Here is a 24,014-nt window from a genome sequence, read left to right on the forward strand (position 1 = left end):
AACAGGAGCAGGACCTGCCTGTAACCCTGAAGTTCCCTGTTCCATTACTGCCCTGCTTATTTTCTGATCTTCTCTTGGTCCTTACAATCCCCAAAGGGGACACCGCCCCCCACGAAGCGGTCATTCCTGATTGTCCCCTGAGTCCGGACCCGTGATGATCACTCGTGTGCTTTTCCAAACCCGTTAGATCAGGGGTCAGGCACCTATGGCTGGCGAGCCAGATGTGGCTCTTTGGATGGCTGCCTCTGGCTCACAGACAGATCTTTAATAAAAAAAAATAATAACATTAAATATATAAAACATTCTCAGGTATTACAATCCATTCATTTCCTATCGCTCACGTTCATGGTTGCGGGTGGCTGGAGCCAATCACAGCTGTCCTCCGGGACAACACCACATTTTTATTGGATGATGCGTCAGGTACACGGGTCGTTGTATGGCTCTCACGGAATCACATTTTACGATATGTGGCGTTCGTGGCTCTCTCTCAGCCAAAAAGCTTCCCGACCCCTGTTCTAGAAAGTCAGCCCACCTCCGTCCTGCACGGCTCACAGCCAGCACGCTGTACCCGAAACAGAGAGGCAACCCTGTCGTGATCTGCACCCTTAGCTTGCCTGACGTGAGCCTGACGACACGGTTTTGTGGTGCGCTTGGCGAACTGCCTGTCAGTCCAAGACCACCATGTCCTGTGAAACTTTCCCAAATGCTACCATCTGGTAGACAAAACATGATTCGTCTTTAACCCGTTCTTCATTTTTTTTTTAAATCGAATTCTAAATAGTGAGCTTCTTAAATCTGGGCTCCTAGATTTCTCTTTGGAATATTAGATAATGTTAGAAGATAATATATATATTATATATATTATTATATATATTATTATATTTATATATATATATTATTAAATCCGGGCTCCTAGATTTCTCTTTGGAATATTAGATAATGTTAGAAGATAATATATATATATAATATTATGTATATATTATTATATATATTATTATATTTATATATATATATATTATTAAATCTGGGCTCCTAGATTTCTCTTTGGAATATTAGATAATGTTAGAAGATAATATATATATAATATTATATATAATAATATATATTATATTAATATATAATAATATATATTATATTAATATATATTATATTATATATTATATATATATTATCCACATATATCTTATCCAGAAGTTGAATTCCTGGTCTTTAAGAGAACATGGTGTCAGGTAAACACCTGCTTGGCTCTGTGGAGTGCTTTAACCCATGAAGACTGGGTCCAGGTGCAGGGCCAGCTGCTAGACAGCTTTCCGGCCACGTGAGTCTCTAAGGGAAACAGCGCCTCCCTCAGATGTGTGGGGAGCTCCTGCTTGGAATGTGAAGAGAGAATTGTTCTCATCTCTGATGTGGCCTGAAGCATCTGTTCTGCAACCGTATATATATATAAAAAAGTTTCTTAATGAACAATAGAGAGGAAGAAAGAGAGAGAGAAGGAAGGAGGAAGGGAGAGAGGGAGGGAGAAAGGGAGGAAGGGAGGAAGGAAGGAAGGAAGGAAGGAAGGAAGGAAGGAAAGGAAAGGAAAGGAAAGAGAGAAAGAAAGAGAGAGGGAGAGAAAGAAAGAAAGAGAAGGAGAGAAGGGAGAAGGAAGGAAAGAAAGGAAGCAAGAGAGGGAGGAAGGAAAGAGAGAAAGATAGAAGGAGAGAAAGAGAAAGGAGGAAAGAAAGAAAGAGAGGGAGAGAGGGAACAAGGAAGGAAAGGAATGAACAGAGGGAGAGAGGGAGGGAGAGAGGGATGAAAGAAAGAGAGAAAGAGAGAGAGAAAAAAGAAAGAAAGAAAGAAAGAAAGAAAGGGAAAGAGAGAAAGGGAGGGAGTGAAGAAGGAAGGAAGGAAGGAAGGAAGGAAGGAAGGAAGGAAGGAAGGAAGGAAGGAAGGGAGGGAGGGAGGGAGGGAAGGAGGGAGGAAGGAAGGAAGGAAGGAAGGAAGGAAGGAAGGAAGGAAGGAAAAGAAAGAGAAAAAGAAGAAAGAAAGAAAGAAAGAAAGAAAGAAAGAAAGAAAGGGAAAGAGAGAAAGGGAGGGAGGGAAGAAGGAAGGAAGGAAGGAAGGAAGGAAGGAAGGAAGGAAGGAAGGAAGGAAGGAAGGGAGGGAGGGAGGGAGGGAGGGAGGGAGGGAAGGAGGGAGGAAGGAAGGAAGGAAGGAAAAGAAAGAGAGAAAGAAGAAAGAAAGAAAGAAAGAAAGAAAGAAAGAAAGAAAGAGAGAGAGAGAGAAAGAGAGAGAGAAGGAAGATATTGGCAGACAGCCTAAATGACTTTCTATACATAGTTGCATCTCCAGGCAGATAAACAGAAGTTTGCATAGACTTCTCCTGCCACTGCGGTCCCGCCAATTTTGTGTCAGAGGAGAAGGGGGAAAAAAAAAAAAAAGGTGAAATACAAAATTTTCAAGGCAGCCGCTCTGCGGGGCGTGGAGGCACGGCAGCCAATGGCCGGCGGAGCTGAGGGGCGACCAGGAGGGTTCATCCAGCTCTGGCGCATAAAGGGCGCCCGTTGTCTCCGCCAGCCGAGCGCAGACGGGCACCCTGCTGCCAGGCGCCCGGGGCGCACGCGGCTGCTGCGGGGACCGGGAGCCAGGCGCGCAGGCCCGGCGGCGGCGGGCAGGAAGCTCCGGGCAGACGCAGGGGGGAGTTCCCGGTTGCTGCTCCCAGCCGCCTCCGTGCAGGGCTTGTTTGTTTGCAGAGTGAATCAGCCGCAGACATGCGGGGACCGGACCAGCCTGCGGGGCGGGGCGGGGCGCGGCCGTGACTCTCGTGAGCCGGCTCTCCGTGGACCGTCTCCGGGGACCAGCAGCCTCCCGCGCTGATCTGCGGCTGAGCGGTGGGCCCCAGGTCGCTCTCAGGTAACAGGGCGCTTTGCTCGGGTGATGGACAAAGGTGCTTCCACCTCTGTCCCGGGATGCCTGGGGGGGGGGGAGGGGCAGGGCCTTCTCCACGGTGTATGCTGCTTCCTTGCGCAGCGACTTGGAAGAAACTGTCTTTAAAATGCAACGGGAAAAGATACCCCGTGTCAGCTCTGGCCGGAGAGCTCAGTGAGTTAGACTAGAGCACCGTCCCAACTCATCAAGGTTGTGGGTTCAATCTCCGGTCAGGGCACAGACATACAGGGACACATTGCTGTTTCTCTCTCTCTCTCTCTCTCTCTCTCTCTCCCCCTTCTCTCTTCTTTGGACTCTCCCTTCCTCTCTCCCTAAATGTAATACATAATTTTTAAAAAAGACTAGTAATTTTATGTATATATATATACATCTGATATATAGATATATATCTATAGATAGATATATAGATATATCTATAGATATTTAGATAGACATATACATATATAGATATATCTATAGATAGATATATAGTTACATATATAGATAGATATTATAGATAGATATACATATACATAGATATATCTATAGATAGATATATAGATAAACATATACATATATAGATATATCTATTGATAGATATATAGTTACATATATAGATAGATATTATAGATAGATAGACATATACGTATACATATATATAGATAGATAGCTATTATATATATTAATAGATAGATAGATCTATAGATAGATAGATAGATGATAGATAGATAGATAGATAGATAGACAGATAGATCTAGAAGAGACTTCTGCCTCAGGGGACGCAGACTCAGATCAACCAGAAGAGGTACAGTGGAGGAGAAAGTGAGTCTACCAGCCTCCCAGGCATTTTTCAGCCTGTGGCTTCAGAAGAGATCTTGGGAGACAAAAAGAAAAACAGGGTCTGGGAACCAGGCCAAGCCTCAGGGTGACGCCCGGCTGGCTGCCCTGGGTGCACAGGACACGGCCAGGAAGTGGACGGTCCCCGCCCGGCGGTAACAGACTCCAGGGCTGGGCGATGGGTGTTGCTTGGATGGACTTGGATGGACTGGCTTCCTCTCTCCCCCCGGGTGCGTCTCTTCTCACGCTGAGATACAGAGTACACGGTCTACTTCTGGTGGTTTCTGATACAAGGCGGGTTTTGCAACACTAGCTGACGGGCATGCACTCTGAGAATTGGAGGTTTCTGATACAGTTTGTGTTTTTGCAACATTTCATGGGCACAGCACCCAGAATTGGTGGTTTCTGATACAATTGAGGTTTTGCAACACTAGCTGACGGGCACGCACCCTGAGAATTGGAGGTTTCTGATACAGTTCGCGTTTTTGCAACAGTAGCTCATGGACACAGCACCCAGAATTGGTGGTTTCTGATACAACGTGGGTTTTGCAACACTAGCTGACGGGCACGCACCCTGAGAATTGAAGGTTTCTGATACAGTTTGTGTTTTTGCAACATTTCATGGGCACAGCACCCAGAATTGGTGGTTTCTGATACAACGTGGGTTTTGCAACAGTAGCTGACGGGCACACACCCTGAGAATTGGAGGTTTCTGATACAGTTTGTGTTTTTGCAACATTTCATGGGCACAGCACCCAGAATTGGTGGTTTCTGATACAACGTGGGTTTTGCAACACTAGCTGACGGGCACGCACCCTGAGAATTGGTGGTTTCTGCTACAATTGAGGTTTTGCAACACTAGCTGATGGGCACGCACGCTGAGAATTGGTGGTTTCTGATACAGTTCGCGTTTTTGCAACAGTAGCTCATGGGCACAGCACCCAGAATTGGTGGTTTCTGCTACAACGTGGGTTTTGCAACAGTAGCTGACAGGCATGCACCCTGAGAATTGGTGGTTTCTGATACAGTTTGTGTTTTTGCAACATTTCATGGGCACAGCACTCAGAGTTGGTGGTTTCTGATACAACGTGGGTTTTGCAACAGTAGCTGACGGGCACGCACCCTGAGAATTGGAGGTTTCTGATACAGTTCGCATTTTTGCAACAGTAGCTCATCCTGGGCACAGCACCCAGAATTGGTGGTTTCTGCTACAATGGAGGTTTTGCAACAGTAGCTGACGGGCACGCACCCTGAGAATTGGTGGTTTCTGATACAGTTCGCGTTTCTGCAACAGTAGCTCATCCTGGGCACAGCACCCAGAATTGGTGGTTTCTGCTACAATGGAGGTTTTGCAACAGTAGCTGACGGGCATGCACTCTGAGAATTGGAGGTTTCTGATACAGTTCGCGTTTTGCAACCGTAGCTCATCCTGGGCACAGCACCCAGAATTGGTGGTTTCTGCTACAATGGAGGTTTTGCAACAGTAGCTGACGGGCATGCACTCTGAGAATTGGAGGTTTCTGACACAGTTTGTGTTTTTGCAACATTTCATGGGTACAGCACCCAGAATTGGTGGTTTCTGCTACAATGGAGGTTTTGCAACAGTAGCTGACGGGCATGCACCCTGAGAATTGGTGGTTTCTGATACAGTTCACGTTTTTGCAACAGTAGCTCATGGACACAGCACCCAGAATTGGTGGTTTCTGCTACAATGGAGGTTTTGCAACACTAGCTGACGGGCATGCACCCTGAGAATTGGTGGTTTCTGATACAGTTCACGTTTTTGCAACAGTAGCTCATGGGCACAGCACCCAGAATTGGTGGTTTCTGATACAATGTGGGTTTGCAACAGTAGCTGACGAGCATGCACCCTGAGAATTGGAGGTTTCTGATACAGTTCGCGTTTTTGCAACAGTAGCTCATGGACACAGCACCCAGAATTGGTGGTTTCTGATACAATTGAGGTTTTGCAACACTAGCTGACGGGCACGCACCCTGAGAATTGGAGGTTTCTGATACAGTTCGCGTTTTTGCAACAGTAGCTCATGGACACAGCACCCAGAATTGGTGGTTTCTGATACAATTGAGGTTTTGCAACACTAGCTGACGGGCACGCACCCTGAGAATTGGAGGTTTCTGATACAGTTCGCGTTTTTGCAACAGTAGCTCATGGACACAGCACCCAGAATTGGTGGTTTCTGATACAACGTGGGTTTTGCAACACTAGCTGACGGGCACGCACCCTGAGAATTGAAGGTTTCTGATACAGTTTGTGTTTTTGCAACATTTCATGGGCACAGCACCCAGAATTGGTGGTTTCTGATACAACGTGGGTTTTGCAACAGTAGCTGACGGGCACACACCCTGAGAATTGGTGGTTTCTGATACAGTTTGTGTTTTTGCAACATTTCATGGGCACAGCACCCAGAATTGGTGGTTTCTGATACAATGTGGATTTGCAACAGTAGCTGATGGGCATGCACCCTGAGAATTGGTGGTTTCTGATACAGTTTGTGTTTTTGCAACAGTAGCTCATCCTGGGCACAGCACCCAGGATTGGTGGTGTCTGCTACAATTGAGGTTCTGCAACAGTGCACCTTCAGAATGCCACAGAATCACAGTGAACTTCCTAGTGAGGAGAACAGAGAAGGTGGGGTCTGTTAGCCGTGCCGCGGGGACTAGCAACACAGTCTCTAATCTCTGTGCACACACGCTAAGGCTGCAGACCCTATCCCCCCACCCCCACCCCACCCCACCTCCTTCGGCCTCCGGGAGCCTCTGTTCTCATTCTCTGCTGTCCCTCTGTGTTTTGCTTTTGTAGGGACTATGTCAGGGAGCAAGCAGGCAAGTCATGCAGCGTTTTCAGGGTTCGAGGACAGAGCTGACCGCAGTGCTACAATAAGGTTCTTTGCCGTTGTTGAATACACAGGCTCTGTTGTTTCACAGGTGAGAGCCTGCTCTGTGGGGGTGCAGTGGGTAAAGGGTCGACCTGGAACGTTGAGGTCGCCGGTTCGAAACCCTGGGCTCGCCTGGTCAAGGCGCATATGGGAAGTTGATGCTTCCTGCTCCTCCTATTCTCTCTCTCTCTCTCTCTCTCTCCCTCTCTCTTTAAAATGAATAAATGAATAAAAATCTTAAGACATAGGCTGATGGTTTGATGCAACCAACCCCCATGTGACTTCGGCAACCTTCATGGAGTGGCCTATATAAACGGTCCACTCTTAACGGAAAAGCTCTGAGAAACAGAACCAGCCGCGTTGCCCCCAGGAGAGCCAGAGGCAGCCCAGAGTATGCTTTTCCTGAAAAAATAAAATAATTTAAAATAGATACAAAGGAATAGTCATATCTACCTTAGAGTATATCACATAGTCACATATTTTTATACAATGCATGATGTAGTGTATAATGTTATATCATATATGTATATATGTGTGTGTATCTATGTATATATAGATATGTGTATATATGTATGTACATGTCTATGTATGTATGTATGTGTGTGTGTATGTATATATTTTATATATATATATATATATATATATATATATATATATATATATATATTTCCGGTCTACCGGAAAGTTCTGTCCGTTTTTGGAATAAAACAAAATACAAATTTTTCTTACCGTCAATAAACTTTATTAAATAATATAGTTGCAGACCTGGCCGGTTGGCTAGGTAGCAGAGCGCCAGCCTGGCTTGTGGGGGTCCCGGGTTCGATTCCCGGCCAGGGCACACAGGAGAAGTGCCCATCTTCTTCTCCACCCCTCCCCCTCTCCTTCTTCTCTGTCTCTCTCTTCCCCTCCCACAGCCGAGGCTCCATTGGAGCAAAGATGGCCCGGGCGCTGGAGATGGCTCCTTGGCCTCTGCCCCAGGCGCTAGAGTGGCTCTGGTTGCGGTAGAGCGACATCCCAGAGGGGCAGAGCATTGCCCCCTGGTGGGCGTGCCGGGTGGATCCCGGTTGGACGCATGCGGGAGTCTGTCTGACTGCCTCCTCATTTCCAACTTCAGAAAAATACAAAAATATATATATATATAATATATAAAATTGCCATTATTATTAATGATTTCTTGCCAGCATGAGGGCAATTTGTGTATCCCATTTTTGAAAAATGTTTTCTCTTTTGATGCGAAAAATTGAACCAGTGCGTGTTTGATATCTTCTTCATTTTTGAATTTTTTTGCCCTTCAAAAAATTTTGTAAGGACAAAAACAAGTGATCGTCGGAGGGTGCTAAGTCCGGGGAATATAGTGGATGCGACAGACATGCTTCTGTAGCATTTCTTCCTTGTTGAAATTCGTAAAAATGACAGTGGCGTCAATGAATTTTATCAGTAGCCACGGGTACACTATGGCTTCACACATAAGACTAACGTGAATCAACTTTGTTTTAGTTCATTTGCTGCATCAGTATGTATCCATTAAGTGATAAAAATAGAGAGGCACACATGCGCCAAATAAGCGTGTGCTTACGTGTTGAAACTTGTGATAGAAACGGACAGAACTTTCCGGTAGACCATATATTTACATAAAGTCCCTAAGGCGTCAAAGACACGAGACTCAGGGACACACCAACCAATCACACAAGGACAAATGCTGTAGGATCCCCCTTCTAGGTGGTCCCCACAGGAGTCAAATTCACAGGGACAGAGATTAGATGGTGTCAGGGGTGATGTGAGGTGGGGGCACTGGGGGTTTAGCACACATTTTCCACTTTGCAAGCTGGAAAAAAAAAGTTCTAAGAATGAATGGTGGTGACAGTTGAACAATATAGATGTTCTTGGTGGGAGGGAATGTTACACTTAGAAACACGTAAGGTGATACATACATTTTGTTACTTCAAACCATGTAAGGTGATACATTTTGTTCTTTCAAACCATGTAAGGCGATACATTTTGTTACTTCAAACCATGCAAGGCAATACATTTTGTTACTTCAAACCATGTAAGGTGATACGTTTTGTTACTTCAAACCATGCAAGGTGATATGTTCTGTTACTTCAAACCATGTAAGGTGATACGTTTTGTTACTTCAAACCATGCAAGGCGATACATTTTGTTACTTCAAACCATGCAAGGTGATACGTTTTATTACTTCAAACCATGCAAGGTGATACATTTTGTTACTTCAAACCATGTAAGGTGATACATTTTGTTTCATGCATCCACTGCGGTGAAAAACAGCTACTTGGAAGATTATTTCATATAGATGCCCTTTGTCATTTCATTTTCCTTTTTTTCTTTCTGTTACACTTCTACCTTCTATATGAGGAATCAGAAACCTATCCCTGGGCAAACTCCGCCTGATTTTGTAAATACAGTTTTATCAGAAAACCCCAACACCCTATCATCTGTACATAGTCTGTAAGAGTGTTCAAAGTACAAGAGCCAACATCCAGAAGTAGCCATGTAAACCCAAATTATTTACTATCTGGCCCTTGATGGACACAATCCACATTCTTTTCTTCCAAATTTTTTTTAGTAGAGGTAGGGAGATAGAGAGACAGAGTCCTGGGGCTGATGGTCGGATCAACTGAGCTATTTTTAGCACCTGAGGCTGATGCTCGAACTAATTGGGCCAGTGGCTGCAGGAGGTGAAGAGGAGAAAAAAAGGATGGAAGGAAAGGTTGGAGAAGCAGATGAGCACTTCTCCTGTGTGCCCTGACTGGGAATCGAACCCGAGACTTCCACACGCCAGACTGACACTCTATCCTCTGAGCAACCTACCAGGGCCACATTCCACATGCTTAACACAATGCTTAGCAATTGTAAAGCCTCTTCTACAGGGCAGAGCACTGTTTTATGAGATTTTAGTCATCATTTCAAATTTTTTTATCGCTCATACTAGACACCACCCAGGTTCCCCTTTTCCTTATAGCAGGGGTCGGGAACCTATGACTCGCCAGCCAGATGGGGCTCTTTGGATGGCTGCATCTGGCTCACAGACAAATCTCTAATAAAAAGAATAATAACGTTAAAAATATAAAACATTCTCATGTATGACAATCCATTCATTTCCTACTGCTTATGTTCATGGTTGCGGGTGGCTGGAGCCAATCACAGCTGTCCTCCGGGACAACACCACATTTTTATTGGATAATGCCTCACGTCCACGGGTCGTTGTATGGCTCTCACGAAATGACATTTTAAAATATGTGGGTGTTCATGGCTCTCTCAGCCAAAAAGGTTCCCGACCCCTGGGATATAGGGTGAGTTCCTTTTCTTCTGCCACCTGTGTGATTGTGTCTCTTTACCCCTCCTAGGACATAAAGAGACGAGAAGAGAACATGATACATCCAAGACGTTCTTGGTAAGATGAGACTCCACGCAGTCAGAGATGACCTCACAACAAAGCAGCCTTCCTCGGCGGGTCACTGGTCACGTGCCTCGAAAAGCGGGCGAGAGACTCATGATCTGTAGAAGTGTCCCACGGGGTCCCTACCTGGCGGTGACCTGGGCGACGTCAGAAGGAAGTCCGTAGCCCCTGTCCTTATCTGTGTGTGGGTGTCAAGCCTCGGTCACCTCCACTGGTGGGTGGGCTTCTGGCCCAGCGGATGTCCACTCCTCCTCCGATTCCCGTTCTTAGTTCATCTCCGATGGGTTAGGTCCGTGTTGGCCTTTCCAAGGAGTCCGTTAGGCGTGCTTGTTTCGTGACCCCGGGGATGGGAAGTCTATTCATGTGCATGACGTCCATGAAACAGAACGACTTGTTTTTAAATGAAGGGGGGAAAAAATTAATAAAATCACCAAGGGCTTTAGGAGAAGCATTTAAAGCAGGGGTCCCCAAACTTTTTACACAGGGGGCCAGTTCACTGTCCCTCAGACCGTTGGAGGGCCAGACTGTAAAAAAAAAACTATGAACAAATCCCTATGCACACTGCACATATCTTATTTTAAAGTAAAAAAACAAAATGGGAACAAATACAATATTTAAAATAAAGAACAAGTAAATTTAAATCAACAAACTGACCCGTATTTCAATGGGAACTATGCTCCTCTCACTGACCACCAATGAAAGAGGTGCCCCTTCCGGAAGTGCGGCGGGGGCCGGATAAATGGCCTCAGGGGGCTGCATGTGGCCCGTGGGCCGTAGTTTGGGGACCCCTGATTTAAAGTCTTCGACATGGTCCCCTTGGGGTGATCACGGCAACGCCCCCCTCACGTACAGACGCTGCTGACCACCCTCGAATATCACGTGCGTGAGAAAGAAACCGCGCTAAGCGGCCTGTGGGCAGCTTGCTTTTCAGGAGCTGGTTGGCTGTGACCCTCGGAGTCCTGGCCGTGAGAACCGTGGACGGCAGGGATGTCTCCGGCTTCCGTCCGAACTTCCTTCTTCTGATGGCCGATGACCTGGGCATCGGAGACATCGGCTGCTACGGCAACGACACAATCAGGCAAGGAGGGGCGAGCCGCCCCTCGTGTTGTCCCCGTGCGGGGACCGCTGACCATGCGTCTGATCTCCCCGGAATTCTTCACACACCTCCTTCCTCCTCTGCTGTCTCCCCAGACACTCAATCACCCCGGCTCCAGTCCGTCCCACGTAGGAGTCACCGTTGAATTTTCAAACAGGGCTGCCATCAGCGCAGTCCCTGGGCAACACTGTGGACGAAGCCGTTCTTGCCTCTGAAGCCAAGGCCAAAGGCTAATGTCTCTCTCTCTAGCATCCGTCCGTCAAGCCGAGCACGCCCAATGACGCGTGATTCGAACACTCCCTGATGAAAAGCTCTAATGCAGACAGAGAAGTCTCAGTTCCCCTCTGTCATTGCTAACCCTTCTATCTTAGGATCAGAGCACTGGCCCTGGCTGGCTAGTGTGAAGATGTCCCAGGTTAGATCCCCGGTCAGGCGCACAGGGGAAGTGACCATCTGCTTTTCTCCCCCTCCATTCCCCTCTCTCTTCTCTCTCTCTCTTTCCCTTTCACACCCAGTGGTTTAGTTGTTATAAGTGTTCACCTCAGGCACTAAAAATAGCTCAGTTGATTTAAGCATTGGCCCCAGACGGGCGTTGCCAGGTGGCTCCTGGTCAGGACACATGCAGGCGTCTGTCTCTCTAACTTCCCTCCTCTCACTTAAGAGAAAAGGGGGAAATAGAATGAACACATCACCTTGGTCTCATTGTAACTGTCCTGGGAGACCCAGCTGTGTTGGTGCCATGAGGTACACAGTCTTCCAACCATAAAACTGTGAGTCTCACGTGACAAGGGCCCTCGCTTCTGGATTCCCCGGTGTCCACTTCAGCTGCAGAAACACGACGACTTTCTTAGATGGTTCGGACGACAGTGGACGCTCTCGCCCCTGCCTTCGGTCACGTCTGGGAACACCTTCGTGTATTCCACGATGACCGGGAGGCGTGGGCAGACAAGCCCGTGTTTTCGTTGCTGAGGGAATAAAAAACCGCCCGTCTCCCTCCCTCCCTAGGACCCCACACATTGACCGCCTGGCGCAGGATGGCGTGAGGCTCACCCAGCACCTTGCGGCAGCCTCAGTGTGCACCCCGAGCAGAGCGGCTTTCCTCACAGGCCGGTACCCTGTCCGATCAGGTTAGTTCTTCCTCGTGTATAACCACGGGACACGCTCCCTTTAGCTCCTCACATTTTCCCATCAGGTTAGTCCTTCCTCGTGTCTAACCACAGGACACGCTCCCTTTAGCTCCTCACATTTTCCGATCAGGTTAGTCCTTCCTTGTGTCTAACCACAGGACACGCTCCCTTTAGCTCCTCACATTTTCCCATCAGGTTAGTCCTTCCTCGTGTCTAACCACAGGGCACGCTCCCTTTAGTTCCTCACATTTTCCGATCAGGTTAGTCCTTCCTCGTGTCTAACCACAGGACACGCTCCCTTTAGCTCCTCACATTTTCTGATCAGGTTAGTCCTTCCTCGTGTCTAACCACGGGACACGCTCCCTTTAGCTCCTCACATTTTCCGATCAGGTTAGTCCTTCCTCGTGTCTAACCACGGGACACGTGCCCTTTAGCTCCCCACATTTTCCAATCAGGTTAGTCCTTCCTCGTGTCTAACCACAGGACATGCTCCCCTTAGCTCCTCACATTTTCCGATCAGGTTAGTCCTTCCTCGTGTCTAACCACGGGACACGCTCCCTTTAGCTCCTCACATTTTCTGATCAGGTTAGTCCTTCCTCGTGTCTAACCACGGGACACGCCCCCTTTAGCTCCCCACATTTTCCGATCAGGTTAGTCCTTCCTCGTGTCTAACCACGGGACACGCTCCCCTTAGCTCCTCACATTTTCCGATCAGGTTAGTCCTTCCTCGTGTCTAACCACGGGACACGCTCCCTTTAGCTCCTCACATTTTCCCATCAGGTTAGTCCTTCCTCGTGTCTAACCACAGGGCACGCTCCCTTTAGTTCCTCACATTTTCCGATCAGGTTAGTCCTTCCTCGTGTCTAACCACAGGACACGCTCCCTTTAGCTCCTCACATTTTCCCATCAGGTTAGTCCTTCCTCGTGTCTAACCACGGGACATGCTCCCTTTAGCTCCTCACATTTTCCCATCAGGTTAGTCCTTCCTCGTGTCTAACCACGGGACACGTGCCCTTTAGCTCCTCACATTTTCCAATCAGGTTAGTCCTTCCTCGTGTCTAACCACGGGACACGCTCCCTTTAGCTCCCCACATTTTCCGATCAGGTTAGTCCTTCCTCGTGTCTAACCACGGGACACGCTCCCCTTAGCTCCTCACATTTTCTGATCAGGTTAGTCCTTCCTCGTGTCTAACCATGGGACACGCCCCCTTTAGCTCCCCACATTTTCCGATCAGGTTAGTCCTTCCTCGTGTCTAACCACAGGACACGCTCCCTTTAGCTCCTCACATTTTCCGATCAGGTTAGTCCTTCCTTGTGTCTAACCACAGGACACGCTCCCTTTAGCTCCTCACATTTTCCCATCAGGTTAGTCCTTCCTCGTGTCTAACCACAGGACACGCTCCCTTTAGTTCCTCACATTTTCCGATCAGGTTAGTCCTTCCTCGTGTCTAACCACAGGACACGCTCCCTTTAGCTCCTCACATTTTCCCATCAGGTTAGTCCTTCCTCGTGTCTAACCACGGGACATGCTCCCTTTAGCTCCTCACATTTTCCCATCAGGTTAGTCCTTCCTCGTGTCTAACCACAGGACACGCTCCCTTTAGCTCCTCACATTTTCCCATCAGGTTAGTCCTTCCTCGTGTCTAACCACAGGGCACGCTCCCTTTAGCTCCTCACATTTTCCCATCAGGTTAGTCCTTCCTCGTGTCTAACCACGGGACATGCTCCCTTTAGCTCCTCACATTTTCCCATCAGGTTAGTCCTTCCTCGTGTCTAACCACGGGACATGCTCCCTTTAGCTCCTCACATTTTCCCATCAGGTTAGTCCTTCCTCGTGTCTAACCACGGGACACGTGCCCTTTAGCTCCTCACATTTTCCAATCAGGTTAGTCCTTCCTCGTGTCTAACCACAGGACATGCTCCCTTTAGCTCCTTACACTTTCCGATCAGGTTAGTCCTTCCTCGTGTCTAACCACAGGACACGCTTCCTTTAGCTCTTCACATTTTCCGAACGGGTTATTCCTTCTTTGTGTCTAACCACGGGACACACCCCCTTTAGCTCCTCACATTTGGGCTAAAATATGGGTCCCCCCAGAATCAGGGGGTTGAATGGTCCAACACCCCCTATTCTTACCACGGGATTGGAGTCGGTAAGTTTCAGAGCCACACAGGTAGCTAGAGTCACGGGCGGGGATTGTCCCATGGAGACTTGATGGTCTCCCGTGATGTTGATGACCGAGGAAGGAAGGACTTGACCAGCGTCCTCTGGAAAGGGCCAGAGAGCACGTAGGTTCCGTTCTGAGAACCTGGTTATCTCCCGGCAGGGACGCAACCCTGTCCTAGGTGGCCAGCATCCAGGGACGCAACGGACACCAGTGGGCACAGCCCTGTTCCCCCGAAACTTAATGAATTTACGAATACTGAATGATCTGTCACCTAAGGCCACACAGTAGAAAATAGACTTCTGTTTTGTTTTGTTTTGTTTTGTTCATAATATTTTTTTGGCCATTTGAACGTGGTCAGTGTGGTCCACGCGTTAGATTTACGCGGAGGGGTCGGCCAATCACTCTGAATCACACACTCCACCCTGAACCAACTGAAATCACACCTTTTAGAATGAGGAAACATTCCAAACATTCCGGATCTGTTGAAACTTTCCCCCGAATGCTCCCGGTTTGCAGACGACTTGGAGAACCCCCTCGGCCTTTGACGAAACCGTAAAAGCATTTCCTGGTCTCCTGTTCTTTCTTTATTTCCTTCTCTTTTCATTGAGAACCTTCCCCGGACCAGGACGACAAATCTTCTCACCAGCTTTCCCAATCGGTTCGTCACTTTTGTTTTCCTGCCGAAAATACGACCCCGGACACAAACCTTACTCAGGAGTGTCCTTGACTATTTAGTTTGGACTCCTGGGGGATTTCCACCAAAGACTCTCAATTTAAAAACAGATACTAATGATTTTAAAGGAAGGGCCCATCAAACACTTCAAACTAGTTAACATACTAAATTCAAAATCTAAAAAAAAAAAAATTTTTTTTGTATTTTTCTGAAGTGAGAACCAGGGAGGCAGACAGACTCCCGCATGCGCCCAACCAGGATCCACCCGGCACGCCTACCAAGGGGCAATGCTCTGCCCCTCCGGGGCGTTGCTCTGTTGCAACCAGAGCAACTCTAGCGCCTGAGGCAGAGGCCACAGAGCCATCCTCAGTGCCCGGGCCAACTTTGCTCCAATGGAGCCTCGGCTGCGGGAGGGGAAGAGAGAGACAGAGAGGAAGGAGAGGGGGAGGGGTGGAGAAGCAGATGGGCACTTCTCTTGTGTGTCCCGTGGTTAGACACAAGGAAGGACTAACCTGATCGGAAAATGTGGGGAGCTAAAGGGAGCCAGAGGGGCAGGGGTTTGAGGGTCCAGGTGAGCACGGAGAAGGGACTGAGAGGCACAGGTGGGCAGTCACAGCACAGCCACAGGACGCCACGTCCAGCACGGGGAACAGAGTCTGTCACATGGTCATCACTATGCGTGGGGCCAGGCGGGGACTGGAAATGCCAGGGCGTCACTTTATAAGTTACAGAAATGCCTGAGCACCATGCCACATGCCTGATCGGGTCATAGCGTGCGCCCGCTGCCACTGGAGACTGGAGGGTCTCCTGTGATGTTGACGACCAAGTGACGAAGGACTTGACCAGCGTCCCCCCCGTTAAAGGGCCAGAGAGCAAAAGTATTTAAAAAAAAAAAAAAAAAAAAAGAATGAGTTTAAAATGTTGTTCAGACGATAATAAGAAAAATCAGTGCCTGACGGTGACATTTCTTTGAAAAACGCCCGGCGACAGGCATGGTGTCCAGCGACGGCCTCCGCGTCCTGCAGTGGACCGCCGCCCCGGGAGGCCTTCCGCCCAACGAGACAACGTTCGCGAAGATACTGCGGGACCGCGGCTACGCCACCGGGCTGGTAGGTACGTACGCGTCCCAGCTCTCCTGCAGGAGTGAGATGCAACCCCAAGCTTCGGAAGAGAAATGTGTTTCTTTTTTCTTTTTTTTTTTTTTTGTATTTTTTCTGACGCTGGAAACGGGGAGAGACAGTCAGACAGACTCCCGCATGTGCCTGACCGGGATCCACCCGGCACGCCCACCAGGGGCGACGCTCTGCCCACCAGGGGGCGATGCTCTGCCCCTCCCGGGCGTCGCTCTGCCGCAACCAGAGCCACTCTAGCGCCTGGGGCAGAGGCCAAGGAGCCATCCCCAGCGCCTGGGCCATCTTTGCTCCAATGGAGCCTCGGCTGCGGGAGGGGAAGAGAGAGACAGAGAGGAAGGAGAGGGAGAGGGGTGGAGAAGCAGATGGGCGCTTCTCCTGTGTGCCCTGGCCGGGAATCGAACCCGGGTCCCCTGCACGGCAGGCGGACGCTCTACCGCTGAGCCAACCGGCCAGGGCCGAGAAATGTGTTTCTGTCACACCTGGGGTTCTCCACCAGACGGTAACTTTTATCTCTGTAGCCGGGGGGCGACATCCCCACCCCACCTGTTGGGCTCACCGTAGACCAGTGGTTCTCAACCTTTCTAATGCCTTGACCCCGCACAATACAGTTCCTCATGTTGCGGTGACCCCCAAACCAAACAATAGTTTTGGTGGCTACTTCATAACTGTAATTTTGCTACAGTTATGATTCGGAATGTATAATAAATATCTGATGGGCATTATGTATTTTCCGATGGCTTTAGGCGACCCCACAGGTTGAGAACTGCGGCCGTAGATGCTCAAGACATCGCAACAATCCGCCCACGTTCCATCTTAAAAATCAAATTAATTTTTGCTCCTGTTACCCAATTGCCAACTATTTCTATCATGCGTTTTTTTCCCCTCTCTGTTTTCTGAAGAGAAATGTGACTGGTTAGTACTCTGTTCTCTGCTTCCATAAAATAGTGTCCTTAGCATTCTTTTTTTTTTAATTTTTTTTTTTTTTTTTACAGAGAGAAAGAGAGAGTCAGAGAGAGGGACAGATAGGGACAGACAGACTGGAACAGAGAGAGATGAGAAGCATCAATTAGTTTTTTTGTTGTTGTGACACCTTAGTTGTTCATTGATTGCTTTCTCATATGTGCCTTGACCGGGGGGCTACAGCACACCGAGTGACCCCTTGCTCAAGCCAGCGACCTTGGGTCCAAGCTGGTGAGCTTTTCGCTCAAATCAGATGAGCCCGCGCTCAAGCTGGCGACCTCGGGGTCTCGAACCTGGGTCTTTCCGCGTCCCAGTCTGACGCTCTATCCACTGCGCCACTGCCCGGTCAAGCCTTATCATTCTTTTTAATTTTCTTTTTTATTGAATGTACGAGGGTGTATGATGTTCATAGAACATCCCCATCTTCCTGTAGGTCAGCAAACCGCGCCACGTACACACACGGTGAAATAAAATTAAGGACGCTATTCTCTTGAAAGGAGACAGAGCTATCACCGTTGCTTGTCCTGTTCTGGTAATAATGTTTATAATTTGTGGTTTGTTCTTACAATGTAATTGATCCTGAACACCAAGTCCAGCTTATACACAGGGTGGCAGGAAATGTTTAAAAATGAATACGAAGTGACAGAATATCCCCTAAATTTTGTGAGCAGTATAGTATGAGTTTTTAAAGGTAGACTCCTCCCTCCGAGAATTGAAGTAACAGAATCAGGTATTCAGTAACACGTCATAAGATCCTGAGCTGAAATGAATCATCTCTCAAACAAGCCAGCTGGGTTGAATATAACATCCGATAGAGTAGCTATGATTATTATTGTTTTAAAGACAAAAGCGTCTGGGCTTTTTTTTTTTTTTTTTTTTTTTTATTTTTCTTTCTTTGGCAACGGACTTGCCGCCAGGACCCAGGTGTGGCGAAAACCGCCACTAAAGTCGAGGCCAAAATGGGGAAAAGAAAAGACTCACGTTAACGCCGTAGTCACTGGTCACATGGATTCCAGCAAGTGAGCCACTCCTGACCGTCTGTCGGACAGATGTGGTGGCATCGACCAACGAACCGTTGAAAAATTCGAGGAGGAGGCTGCCCAGATGGGGAAAGGGCTCCTTCAAGAACGGCTGGGTCGCCTGACCTGTGGTGGCGCAGTGGATAAAGCGTCGACCTAGAAATGCTGAGGTTGCCGGTTCGAAACCCTGGGCTTGCCTGGTCAAGGCACATATGAGAGTTGACGCTTCCTGCTCCTCCCCCTTCCCTCTCTCTCTCTCTCTCTCTCTCTGTCTCCTCTCTCTCTAAAAATCAATAAATAAAATATTAAAAAAGAAAAAAAGAACGCCTGAGTCTTTGGATACACGGAGAAGCTGAACAGCTGAAGGAAAGCGTGGTGACCACGATTGATGTCTATCTCGCTGTGGAAATCGGAGACGGGCAGATATTACGTGAGCATCGCTGATGCCCCAGGACACAGAGACTTTGATCGAGAACGTGGTGACAGGCTCATCTCAATGTGGTGGACTGTGCCGTCCTGATTGTGGCTGCTGGTCTTTGAAGCAAGGATCTCCAGAAACGGGGCGAAACCCTTCCGGCTTACACGCTGGGTGTGGAACCACCACGGACAGCTGGTGTGAGCAAACGCGGAGTCCACGGAGCTGCCCTGCAGCCGGAAGAGAGAGAGAGACGAGGAAGGAGATTGTCAAAGAAGTCAGTGCCCGCCCGGAGAAAACTGGCTGCAACCGTGACCCAGGGGCCTTCGGGCCAGTTTCTGGTTGAGCCGGCGACCACGGGCTGGGTGGAGCCAGGTGCTCAGAGGCCTCGGTTCAAGGGACGGGAAGTCGCCCGTCAAGATGGCCGTGCTAGGCCCTGGCCGGTTGGCTCAGTGGTAGAGTGTCAGCCTGGCGTGCGGGGGACCCGGGTTCGATTCCCGGCCAGGGCACACAGGAGAAGCGCCCATCTGCTTCTCCACCCCCCCCCCTTCCTCTCTGTCTCTCTCTCTTCCCCTCCCGCAGCCGAGGCTCCATTGGAGCAAAGTTGGCCCGGGCGCTGAGGATGGCTCCTTGGCCTCTGCCCCAGGCACTAGAGTGGCTCTGGTCACAGCAGAGCGACGCCCCAGAGGGGCAGAGCATTGCCCCCTGGGGGGCAGAGCGTCGCCCCTGGTGGGCGTGCCAGGTGGATCCCGGTCGGGCGCATGCGGGAGTCTGTCTGACTGTCTCTCCCCGTTTCCAGCTTCAGAAAAAAATAGAAAAAAACAAAAAACGTGTCTGTCAAGCCTGACCAGGCGGTGGCACAGTGGACAGAGCGTTGAACTGGGACGCGGAGGACCCAGGTTCAAGACCCCAAGGTCGCCAGCTTGAGCACGGGCTCATCTGGTTTGAGCAAAGCTGACCAGCTTGAGCCCAAGGTCGCTGGCTTGAGCAAGGGATCACTCGGTCTGCTGTAGCCCCCCGGTCAAGGCACCTATGAGAAAGCAATCAATGAACAACTAAGGTGTCGCAATGAAGAATTGATGCTTCTCATCTCTCTCCCTTCCTGTCTGTCTGTCCCTATCTGTCCCTTTCTCTGACTCTGTCTCTGTTACACACACACACACACACACACACAAAAAAGCATCTATCCAAGATGCTTGTCGTGGCAACGTGGCTGGTGACAGCCACCATGACCCACCAATGGAAGCAGCCGGCTTCACAGCTCAGATGATTCTCCTGAACCCTCAGGGCCAGATCGGGGCAGGCTGCGCACCTATGCTGGCTTGTCACACAGCTTGCTGGCTTGTCACACAGCTCAGATGGCGTGCGAACCGGCTGAGTGGGAGGGGAAGATGGATGGCCGTTCTGGCACGGAGCTGGCAGGTGGCCCAAAGTGTTTGAAATCTGGTGGTGCTGCCATGGTTGACGTGGCTCCTGGCCAGCCCGGGTGTGTCGACAGCTTCTCGGACTACCCTCCTCTGGGCCGTGTGGCTGCTTCGAGACATGAGGCAGACAGTGGCTGCTGCTGTCATCAAAGTGGTGCCCTAAGAAGAAGACATCCCGGAGCCGGCAAAGTCACCAAGTCTGCCCAGAAAGCTCAGAAGGCTCAATGAATATTAACCCTAATACCTGCCACCCAGGTCTTTTTTTTCTTTTTTCTTTCTTTTTTTTTTTTTTTTTTTTTTGTGACAGAGACAGAGTCATAGAAAGGTACAGACAGGGACAGACTACATGAGAAACATCAATTCTTTGTTGCGACACCTTAGTTGTTCATTGAGTGCTTTCTCATATGTGCCTTGACTGTGGGCCTTCAGCAGACCGAGTGACCCCTTGCTCGAGCCAGCGACCTTGGGTCCAAGCTGGTGAGCTTTTGCTCAAACCAGATGAGCCCGCGCTCAAGCTGGCGACCTCGGGGTCTCGAACCTGGGTCCTCTGCATTCCAGTTTGACGCTCTATCCCAGGGGTCAGGAACCTATGGCTCACCAGCCAGATGTGGCTCTTTTGATGGCTGCATCTGGCTCGCCGACAAATCTTTCATAAAAAAATAATAATAAGGTTAAAAAAATAAAACATTCTCTTGGATTACAATCCATTCATTTCCTACCGCTTATGTTCACGGTTGCGGGTGGCTGGAGCCAATCACAGCTGTCCTCCGGGACAACACCACATTTTTATTGGATAATGCCTCACGTCCACGGGTCGTTGTACGGCTCTCACGGAATGACATTTTAAAATATGTGGCGTTCATGGCTCTCTCAGCCAGAAAGTTTCCTGACTCCTGCTCTATCCACTGCGCCAACGCCTGGTCAGGCATCATCCTAGTCTTAATCAGCAGTGGAAGAACGGTCTCAGAACTATTTGTCTCAATTGGCCATTTGAGTTTAATAGGACAACACTGGTTAATGATGACCATGTGTCATAGAACCTTCGGAAGGAAGGGAGAATGTTTTGTGGACCATTTGGATTTTTTTTGTGTGTGTGTGGCAGTTTTTTAAAATATTAGCGTTTAAAACAGGGGTCCCCAAACTATAGCCCGCGGGCCACATGAGGCCCCCTGAGGCCATTTATCCGGCCCCCGCCGCACTTCCGGAAGGGGCACCTCTTTCATTGGTGGTCAGTGACAGGAGCATAGTTCCCATTGAAATACTGGTCAGCTTGTTGATTTAAATTTACTTGTTCTTTATTTTAAATATTGTATTTGTTCCCATTTTGTTTTCTTACTTTAAAATAAGATATGTGCAGTGTGCATAGGGATTTGTTCATCGTTTTTTTTTTTTATAATCTGGCCCTCCAATGGTCTGAGGGACAGTGAACTGGCCCCCTGTGTAAAAAGTTTGGGGACCCCTGGTTTAAAAATGAATCCTTTTTCATGGAAACAACTCAACCAAAAAAAAACCTGTCACAGAATTTTGAGACCCATTAAAGCAAAGTTTAATGAGAAATAAAAAAAGATAAAAGCATCTATTCTCATGGGATATTTCCTGGGAAGAAGCCACATGAGGTTTCCTGGGTAACTAACACCATTGCCATGGAAACACAAAAGGTCTCTTTATGGAGACCCCGGTTGGGACAGCGGAAAACCTGAGCAGCTGTCATTGATTGAAACTGGAATGTCGGATTCTGTGAAACCCTCTCCCCGGGGACCCCGACCATTGTTAGAGGGAATTCTGTCAAACAGAAGGACAATGACAAACTCACACAACCTTTCACCCCGACTGAGCTTCTCAGATGCGGTTTTCTGGACGAAGAATGACTCTCTCTCTCTGCCTTCACTCTTGCCCTCTGACACAAAGTGTTGCAAAATCACCGTTAATGGTCACCAGAGATATCAGATCCTAAACACAGAAACCTGCCTCTGTTAACTTATCTGTGAATAGGGTCTTAGTGAGCTATCTGAGAGGAGTCACCCTGGGTCAGGGGGGACCCTGCAGGCTCCCAGTGACAGGGACCTTAGAAGAGACGGAGGAGGAGACACAGACACAGAGGAGAAGCCACGTAGGGATGGAGGCAGAGACGGGAGGGAGGCGGCCACCAGCCCGAGGACGCCTGGAGCCCCAGGAGCTGGGGGAGGCAGGGGACCCTCCCTGGAGCCTCCTGGAGGGAGCACGGCCCTGGGACCCCTGGACCTCAGACATCTGCTCTCCAGGACAGAGGAAGGCAAGATATATTTATGTACATACATAGACAGAACACTTATAGCAAATAGAGAAATAATAGATATATATATAGATAGATAGATAGATACATACATACATACATACATACATAGATAATATAGATGATAGAAACAATAGATAGATATCAATAGATGATAGATAGGTATATATTAATAGATAGGTAGATAGATGATTGATGGATGGATGGATGGATGGATGGATGGATGGATGAATGGATGGATGGATAGATAGATAGATAGATAGATAGATGATGGATGGGTGGATGGATAGATGGGTAGACAGATGATTGATAGATAGATAGATACAGACAATAGATAGATACAGATAAAAGATAGATAAATAGATAGATGATGGATGGATGGATGGATGATTGGATAGATAGATAGATAGATGATAGATAGATAGAAACAATAGATAGATAGACAGATGATAGGTGGACAGATAGATAGACAGATACATAAATAGAAACATAGATACATAGATGATATAGATGATAGATAGACAGATGATAGATAGATAGATAGATAGATAGAAACAATAGATAGATATAGATGGATGATAGATGGGTAGTGTAAGGTTGGTGGGCAATGGAGGAAGGTCACATGGGTTCCCTAGCCAGGAACTTTGGCTAGAATCACCCACAACCAAGTGCGCCAAAGGAAACTTCCCAGGAGCCCTTTGGAAAAGAGCGATTGTCCATCAGCCAGTGAGATTTCACCACGTCATATTAGCTCAACCACCCTATGGACCCTTTAAATATCCCCCACGCAGGTCACCCTATGTGATTTCCCTAGCCTCTGTCCCCGGGGCCAGGGAACCTCATCGGGCAAGATGCACTCTGTACTCAATAAAGCCTTTATTATTCCACACTTCGTGGCTCCTGCCCCTTCCTTCTTCCTTGGCGGGGAAAAATACCTTACAGGTAGGTAAGTAGATAGATGATTGATAGACGCATGAATAGATAGATAGATAAATAGATAAACAGATAGATAGAAACATGGATGGATGGATGATTGATAGGTGGATGGATAGATGGATAAATAGATGGATGGATAGATGATAGATACGTATGTAGGTAGGTAGGTAGGTAGATAGATGATAGATGGATGGATAGATAGATACATGATTGATAGATGGATGGATAGATGTTAGATAGATAAATAGATAGATAGATAATAGATATAAACAGATACATAGATACAGAGATGATATAGATGATAGATAAATCGATAGATAGATACATGGATGGATGGATGGATGGATGGATGATTGGATAGATAGACAGATGATAGATAGATAGATAGATGATAGATAGATAATAGATGAATAGATAGATGCATGGATGGATAGATGATTGACAGATGGATGGATAGATAGATACATGGATGGATGGATGGTTGATTGACATATGTTGTGTTTTTTTTTTGTGGCACTTAGTTGTTCATTGATTGCTTTCTCATATGTGCCTTGACCATGGGGCTACAGCGGACCAAGTGACCCCTTGCTCAAGCCAGCGACCTTGGGTCCAAGTTGGTGAGCTTTGCTCAAACCAGATGAGCCCACACTCAAGCTGGCGACCTCGGGGTCTCAAACCTGGGTCCTCCACATTCCAGTCCGATGCTTTATCCACTGCGCCACAACCTGGTCTGAT

General features: G+C 48.1%; 2 protein-coding genes and 1 non-coding gene across 4 annotated transcripts in view; 1 reads left to right on the forward strand and 2 right to left on the reverse strand.

Annotated features, from left to right (window-relative positions):
- Positions 1 to 5,116, reverse strand: part of LOC136317876 (arylsulfatase F-like) — a 71,494-nt gene extending 66,378 nt beyond the window's left edge. The window contains exons 1-2 of the mRNA XM_066250580.1: positions 4,994 to 5,116; positions 2,471 to 3,027 (exon numbers count right to left, since the gene is read on the reverse strand). Coding sequence (XP_066106677.1) covers positions 2,471 to 3,027; positions 4,994 to 5,116 — 680 coding nt within the window. The remainder of the gene's footprint in view (positions 1 to 2,470; positions 3,028 to 4,993) is intronic.
- ARSL (arylsulfatase L) overlaps positions 2,678 to 24,014 on the forward strand; it is a 41,871-nt gene continuing 20,534 nt past the window's right edge. For both annotated transcript variants that reach the window (XM_066248829.1, XM_066248830.1), the window contains exons 1-5: positions 2,678 to 2,892; positions 10,007 to 10,053; positions 10,979 to 11,137; positions 12,161 to 12,282; positions 16,111 to 16,233. In XM_066248829.1, coding sequence (XP_066104926.1) covers positions 10,031 to 10,053; positions 10,979 to 11,137; positions 12,161 to 12,282; positions 16,111 to 16,233 — 427 coding nt within the window. In that variant the 5' untranslated portion in view covers positions 2,678 to 2,892; positions 10,007 to 10,030. The remainder of the gene's footprint in view (positions 2,893 to 10,006; positions 10,054 to 10,978; positions 11,138 to 12,160; positions 12,283 to 16,110; positions 16,234 to 24,014) is intronic.
- On the reverse strand, positions 16,634 to 16,709 carry TRNAG-GCC (transfer RNA glycine (anticodon GCC)). Its single transcript has one exon. It is a non-coding gene; the product is annotated as a tRNA-Gly (tRNA).

This window comes from Saccopteryx bilineata, chromosome X (genome assembly GCF_036850765.1).
Source record: "Saccopteryx bilineata isolate mSacBil1 chromosome X, mSacBil1_pri_phased_curated, whole genome shotgun sequence".
Classification (NCBI taxonomy): Eukaryota; Metazoa; Chordata; class Mammalia; order Chiroptera; family Emballonuridae; genus Saccopteryx; species Saccopteryx bilineata.